This window comes from Protopterus annectens, chromosome 6.part1 (assembly GCF_019279795.1).
Source record: "Protopterus annectens isolate FY-2018-M chromosome 6.part1, PAN1.0, whole genome shotgun sequence".
In the NCBI taxonomy this organism is placed as follows: domain Eukaryota; kingdom Metazoa; phylum Chordata; order Ceratodontiformes; family Protopteridae; genus Protopterus; species Protopterus annectens.
This window is the reverse complement of record NC_056738.1, coordinates 529,264,097-529,272,197: the sequence shown is the minus strand read 5'-3', so window position 1 is coordinate 529,272,197 and position 8,101 is coordinate 529,264,097. Positions and strand designations below refer to the sequence as shown.

The window sequence follows — 8,101 nt, the reverse complement described above, 5'->3', positions numbered from 1 at the left end:
TCATATTTATATACAAAATCTGTTGATTGTAACAGATGCTTATAAAGGTGTTTTACAATCATATTTATATACAAAGTCTGATGATTCCAACAGATGCATATCCCACAGTGATATTTCCCTGGTGTTAAAGTAAGTCCCTATGCTATTAAGAAAGCTGTATGTATACTTAAGGTGATTTAAACCATATAAAATATTTAATAATAATGGAATTCTACTGAAATTAGAGTGTATAAAGAGAAAAAGCACTCTGTGCAATACTACATTTTTTTTGCTTCACTACCAACAGTTATTGTCTGGCAAACATTAATCAATACTTTAAATTGTTTTGAACCTTGATCATATTTTTCTACTTTTCTACTTAACTGAAATTCAACCCTGTGAGGTTACAGGTAAATTATTTTGCAGCTGTGGAATTTGTTAATACGCATATTCCACCGTGATCAGTGAAAGGAAAAGTGACACAAGACATGATTTTACTGAAATACATTTTATTATCTGGGTTTTCTGATCGCAGTTATGGAAGCATTCCATTTAGGAAAAGGAACCAGAAGAGTGCACACAAAAGAGATTAACACAGAATGACTGAGTTGAACACACACACAAAAAAAATCCTTCAAAGCAATATGACTTAAGGAAGTCCATATGCTTTACCGAACATTTACAAGGGCAGAAATCAACAGTATCAATGCTGGTATTTCACTAAGTAATACCCTCCACCTCAGAACAGCTTTCCTTATTACAGCATTACAGCCCAGAAGTGAATATGCTGTTTGTAACAAGGAATTATCAGTGAAGGGAGATACACATTGTGTGTTAAATCCAGGAATGATTCTGTACATGTGCCCAAAAACACTTGCTTGTACAAACAATAAGTGTGTGCTGGTTTGAACAAAAGACATAAAAAGAAAGATCACATTTTAAATACATGAGTACTTGACTCATTTAATCAATAATGTATATATCTCTAGCTAGTGTGCACTGGAACTGCTTCCACTTTCACATATTGACACTGCCTGGATAATATACAGTGCTATGCTACAGAAACTGTACATCCCACCTGCACCCACCTGGCTCCCTTATTTTTACACATAGTGCATGATGTGCTAATGACTAAGGTGTCCCACTGGACTCTTGGCAAACATTTAATATTTTACTTAAAAATGCTTTTATTTTTCCATACTCCTTTAGTCAACTCCAGTCACATTAAACCATTCATGTTAATCCCCACATACTGCTTTTAAAATACTTACCTCCTACTCCATACTTTTTAGGGTGCCAAGTAACTGCAGGCAAACACCTTCTTAGGTAATCCCATTTCAAACACTTTTAGAACTTATCTGCTGATCTAAAATAGCCATCACAGCTTTGATTTTATTACTTTAGTCTCTTGGAAAGACGTTGTATTACAATTCTGTGTAGATGACACAACCAACATTCAAGATAAGAAGTTCTCCCTAACATATACATATACACACGTACACACTCACACTGAAACATTACAGTGCATACGGCCCATGGGACTGGAGTTGGGTAAGACAATGGCTCATTCATGAGCAACAGGACTCTGAGTTGGAAAAAGTGGACATGATTGCAGATTGTATGAAAAAAGAATATAAACAAAACAAGGTTTTCTACATCTGATGTACTTCTGCAATAATGAAACTTTTTTCTATTGCAGTTTTAACCAACTATTAGAGCTTGCTCAGACCACCCATTAGACGATACAAGTTTCATTATATTTTTTTTTATAAAATTTATTTAACTTTTTGTGAGATGCAGTGCACTTTTGATACAGTTAGCAGCAGCAGAAGGGGAGGGGCTGTAGGCAGATAGATAATGGAGCAACAGTGCTTCTCTTTCTTATCTGGGGCAGGTTTCAGAGGTCACTCTCACCATACAATGCACTGGAGAAAGAAATGTAGTCCAAAGCTCCTGGCACACTGTCAGCTCCAACATATGTTGTCATTCTGCTGATGCAGTAATCTGCTTGCTCTGGTGGCAGTTCACGACGTAGCTCTTCCACTGTTATAAAATTCTGCAAAAAAGAGAGAGGCAGAAGACAGGATTTAAACAGTGACTATCTCAAGAGCTTTACAGATTGCAATTAACCTTTCCTTAACCTTGCACGTAGGGGCAAAGAAAGTATGCCTTACACCCATGTTTCAGTTATAGGGCACCATTTCCTGACACTCACTTATTCACCTGCAAACTCTTAAGCCATATTTCACTAACATGAATCATTCAGCCCTTCCGAATCAGTCTGTATTCACATATTAAAATGTCAATTTATTATTTATTTACTTATATAATGATTGATTGACATTTGATTACCAGGAAAGTTCCACTGGGTAGGAGCCCATTTTCAATGGAGGCCCAGGGAGAAAAGCTCCATTATATTACAAAACATTTGAGAACAATAATTTTACAATCTTTAAAAATAACACAAAAAACAACTAAGGTTTAAATAATTATACCAAATTAAACATAATATGAAAACATTGGTTAAGAATAGATGGAAGTTATATAGAAATGATTTAATATTTAGAGAAATTTAGCCAGTTTATAGCGAAATTAAAGGACATTAGTGCAACACAAACAGAACTCCCATATAAACATACAGAAAAGTAGGCTTAATGGAACATTTAGAGAGAAAGATAGGGAAGAAAAATTGACAGAAGTAAGGGAGCGAGTGAAGAAAGGAGTGTGTAACATATGAATAGGCATTTGTTCACATTTAGTTATATAACTTATCATGGTGTCAAGCAAGAACAGCTCCAACGTTTGGCTAGGAATTCTTTCAGAATAGTTTTGAAAGATGGGAGTAAGGGCATTAACCTGACAGCGACAGGTAAGGAGTACAAGGCCTTAGCAATAAGATGCAAGTACACACAATGCCCAGTAGATATAATAGTTTTTTTGGAGAGGTAGGAGTTTTTGATCAGTGGATCGTGATGACCAACTGGGAGCATAGTTATGTAAAATGTTATTTAGTGCTGGAAAAGTAGATGGGTGCTGGATAATTTTATAGTTTAAGAAGATGTGTATGTTAGGTGATTGGGTAGTTTTAACCAATTTAGACTTTTTAGTGCTATACAATGGTGGGCTCTAAAAGGGGTATTTCCTGCAAATTTAGCAACTTTGCTATAGCACTGTTCAAGTTTTGATATTTGGGATGCCTGAAGGTTAGTAAGGATGGGAGTGCCATAAAGAAGTGTGAGGAGGAGATAAGTAGTGGCAAGTGCAGTTTTAGTTGAGTTGGTAAACATGTTTTTGGTTCTATAAAGCAATTCTAGTTTTTGATGAGTTTTTCTTATGCAATTGTGTATATGTAAATTGATTTTAAGATTATTGTCCACTATCATTCCTAATAATTTGTTATGAGAAGTGACTTCATAGTTGTATTATCAACAGAGAGGATTTCAAATTTAGTTTTTTCATGAGAGAGATTTGGGGAGGGGGGGGTATTTTTTTTTTAGGGATGAGCATGAGTTGTGAATTATAAAGCCATATTTCAGTCACTGTTAAAGCTCCCTGAGTATTTTTTGGAGGTGTACCTTGTTGTCAGATTTGCAAATGAGTGTAGAGTCGTCTGCTTCTGTATTAGGGAAGCTATTGTGTCTAGTAGACAAAAAAGGAGTAAGTAGCAGATAATTATGGCACAGTGCCCACTGCCACTGAAAATGGCCAAGTATTTTGTACTCCAACTCATAGAAAATGTCTGTGATTATTTTATCACAGAAGGAATGGTAAGAAACCAGGAAGATCAATGGTTGTAATACAGTATGGACCAGGACTAACGAGGGAGATGATGGATGATCCACCTGCTGTCTTTTTTCCTGGTCCCAGTCTCTTACGGACTGTAATAATTATTGTGTCCAAGAATTCAGACAAATCAAGTCACAAGTTCAGATGCAGAAAAGAATGTAATAAACCATTTATGTAAAGGCACTGCTCTTTGGACAAAATACTGACCTTGGTAGTATGTTTGTAACTAGAAATAGAGTCAGCACACAGTGTCAAATGGAGTGCAGTTTATGAGATTGTTTGAACTATAAGCATTTTAATTTTTTCTGTATAATAATTTTGCAGCTGAACACATGATCGTACACTTTGTACCTTACTTCACTATGTATACAACTACAGTACAGATTGTAACTGATCTGTTCAGGGCTTGGCTGCCTCTATATTAGCCTTTGCTCACTCCACGCTCACACTTAGCAATTACTAATTTATCTTCTCATTTTTTACATGACTGTTAACTTTATTAACCTACACAGCTCACTAACCTAAACAGCTGCTATATTCTGATTTGAATGGTGCTTATTTGGTTGATAGCAAAAGAATTTGGAAGGCAGATTACCAAGTACCACCAAACATGCTTCAGCCTTCAATGGTTGTATGACGTGTTAGTAAGTTTTATAGGTAGGTAGAAGTAGAGACAGTGTTTTATTCATTGTAGTTTTCACTTACTTTGCTAGTAACCAAATGTCAGTAAAATCATATGTGACAAAAGGAGCTACTGCTAGCACAGCTAGCTGGAATTTTGTAAATAATTATATGTCATCTATGAATATCAAAATAATTTATGTATGATGCTTGTGTTACAAATGTGTTAGAACTGTATATCATGTGTATATCAATCTGCTCTGTACAGAGGTTTGTGTTGAAAAGGTATTTGTAAACTGCTTGTGCTTAAAATGTATCCATAGTTTGCCCTACTGGAAGAGAACCGAAATGTACATGCACTATTCTGTTTAAATTTATGTTAACAAAGGTAATTGGAGAACCTCAATCCAGCAAACTTTAGAAAAATATTTGAAATTAAATCACATTATAGGCTAGGCCATAAAGATGCTATCTGACAGGTTTCAATACAGCTAGAGATACAAAGTCTGTACTAGGAAGATTTCTGTATTGTCTTTGGGGTGAACTAATTGCTGCTTTGGAAGTATGACGGAATGCAATTGTTTTATGACTTCCAGAACCTGCCAAAGATCTGAGTAAAAGCCCTTGTCTATGTATTTTTACAGGTAGATGCTAAATGCTACCAGTTGAAAGCAATGGAGGTTTTGCCTGAGAACTAGAACTCAGATGACCAGAAATTATGTCATTCTGAAAGCTATCCCAGCAGTAATACTTTAGATATTATTTTGAGAAGTCTCTGAGTAAGACAGAGTATTCTGTACTCTGCCTTGGACTGACAACAAGAAGAAGAACCATTCACCACATCATCTGTCTTTTTTATTAGTATGCTTTTAGGGTATAGTAATTCTCTTAGCTACAATCAGGAATATAGTGAAGCTTAGTTTAGATACAATTTTTCTCTGAGCCTGTCCTGCAATGTTATTTTAAATATTTCCTATGTTTTGAACTCTGATGTCACTGTAAATATATACTTAGTATTGTATTGTTTTTTATTATTTATTATTAAAAATATTTAAACCTTTCATTGTGTCTGATCTGTGTAGAGATATTTAAGTTTTCCGGGTACTTGCATATTTATTTGGTGACACTGTGTAGGCCACTCCTAAAAGCCTTGCTCTTGGTCACACTCCCATTTGTATTAATATTAATATTAGGCAGTAAGATTGGACACCCTTTGTTGATGGCCTTAAAGTAGCTGATAAGGAGTGACTGGTGGCAGTGGTAACTGCCTTATAGTCTGGGCAGAAGGAGGCATAACTAGTAAACCTGTGCCATCATTTCCCAGGAGTGTGTGTGTGTGTAAATCAAACCTCAAAGTGTGTGTGTGTGTGTGTGTGTGTGTGTGTGTGTGTGTGTGTGTGTGTGTGTGTGTGTGCACGCGAGGTACTTGGGCAGGGACACAAAGCACTGGTTGGACAGAGAGGGTGTTGAAGGTCTTGGCCTGGTCACTCAACAGAGAGTTCAGCACTACAGCAGTGCCAGTGGGAAGTCTTATTGGGGATCTGGAGAAAGAGGGAGAAACAAGCTCCGAACTGACTGTGGTCTCTGTGTCCTCCTAAGGGAAATTGCACTTGATGCAGAAATCTGCATCTGGAAATAGTGTGTGTATACCTATTTTTCTCCTAGTGAACATCCCCCCACAGGGGGAAACAGTGTTGAAGATTGAGGTTGGCAATGCTGGGTCATCACAGCATATATAACTCAAACACTAACACTGATGCTTAAGATCTGTCCAAAAGCATTTCTACAGTATTAATGGATTATGTGAGAACTGTCAATATGTACACAGTCTTCATCTAGTTGCTCTCTTAGTTAAACAAGTTGGTGGGTTAGGAAATCTGACAGTGTCAGGAAAATCCAAAGTATACCTACAGAACCTGACTATGCATTTAATTTAATACACTTAATTTGTTTACCAAGGAACAGCACTGATCTATGTAAATCGGTTTCAGGCTTAACCCAGGACAGTGCAAAAGAGTGTTAGAACAATTACAACAATACATCAATCAGTGATTATAGCAAAAACAGTGAAAATAGCATAAAAAAACAAATCAAGAAAGAGCTTGGCACTGAACTGAACACTGAGCGTACAACACTTTGATAGGGTAAATTACTATTATATGATTTGTTCTGACATTCATGGCTAATAAAACTGAAATGGTCATAGAATATGCTGTACAACTGATACTGTTTAAATAGGAATATGTGTCTGGGATTACTTGCATGATACATTGCTTTCTATGTACATTATACAGACTGAAAAAATCCTTGTCTCTTTCATGTTTTACACAGAATGTCGATAATAATGAGTACAAATGAAATGTGGGAAATCTGTTGCTGTCTGAGAATCACTCGTTATACCAAATGAAAAACAAGTTACTTCATTCTGAGAGTCTCCAAATGCAGCACCTCTCTAAAGAACTGTTTATAGGCTAGTAAGTTTATGGTTATAATTATTTAATGCAAACTTTGTTTTATGCCACATCTCTGGTTTTGCTGTAGTGAGGCATTATAATTTTATTTTTGCTTTTGTGGTATCTAAAATGTATAAGATTGGGCATAAATAATTCCACATCTGGCCGATTTAACTTTTTCAGTGGTAAACAAAACTGTGACTCACAATAAAGGACTAATATTGCTGCATGGTGCAAAAATGTAAGCAGACCCCTGAATGCTAGATACCTTACCTTGTAACAGGGTAACTGAAGTCTCAACAGACTGAATTCATGATGCTCAGTGTTTGTGTAAATAGTTTTTTACTGTAGAAACTAACTAGAAGACTATGCATTTTGTAAGACACAGAAGTCAAGTCCTCATCAAGATAATGTGTTCTCTAACAAGACAAGACTGAAATTCTCTTAGTCATGCTCATCACTAAAGTGCAGTTTGAATACTGACTGGTGTTTTGACTTCTTGGGGTTATTTTATGAAAACACACTTGAGTTGGATGCTAGATTACATGCTGACAACCAGGCTCTGTTAGAGTCTTGTATTAAATATTGGAGGCCTTCTTAAAAACAGAGGTAAAAGCTCTACCATTTTAGTTACTATGCACTACCAGTATAGTAGTAATAGATTACTTGATCACCAGTTACTAGTCCCATGTCCAGTGCCTCCAAAACAGAATGCCTGAAGGAACAAATATTAACAAAGCAATAATGCCCAACAGGGTGTGTGTTACTTGGTAAATATTGCATGCTCGGAGGTGTTATGAGGCCTGATGCCACAGATGGAGGACTTCTACACTCCTGGAAGGGCATTATTTACAAATTCACACACACCCTGTAAGGCATTATTGCCCTTAGAGACTAGGCTAACTGTTAAATTGTTTTGTATTTATTTTTTTTTTACTATATCATTTTTTTTATAATTTTGATGTAAAATAATTCCTACAGCTAATGTTCCAAACTTGCTGTAGTACATATATAATGATTGTTGGAGGAGTTATTTTAAATCCAAAATATAGGTTATGCAGATATCTAATATCTATATAGACACACACTTTTTTCTTTTTTTTTTAATTATTTACATAACTTTTAATTTTATGCTCACTAAACAGTAAAGTGCTGTTTAGTTTAGTGAGTGTAAAAAATGGTGAACTTTAACTTTTTTCTGACTGGGCTTCAAGGCAGCTTAATATTCTGCTGTGAAGCAGCAGACTTATTTTTAAGTGGGC

General features: G+C 35.8%; 1 protein-coding gene across 1 annotated transcript in view; it reads right to left on the bottom strand.

The window, feature by feature from the left end:
- Positions 1-468: 468 nt before the first annotated feature.
- Positions 469-8,101, bottom strand: part of ACTN3 (actinin alpha 3) — a 220,439-nt gene continuing 212,806 nt past the window's right edge. Inside the window, exon 21 of the mRNA XM_044075993.1 lies at positions 469-2,035. Within this exon, the coding sequence (XP_043931928.1) occupies positions 1,877-2,035 (159 nt within the window). The 3' untranslated portion in view covers positions 469-1,876. The remainder of the gene's footprint in view (positions 2,036-8,101) is intronic.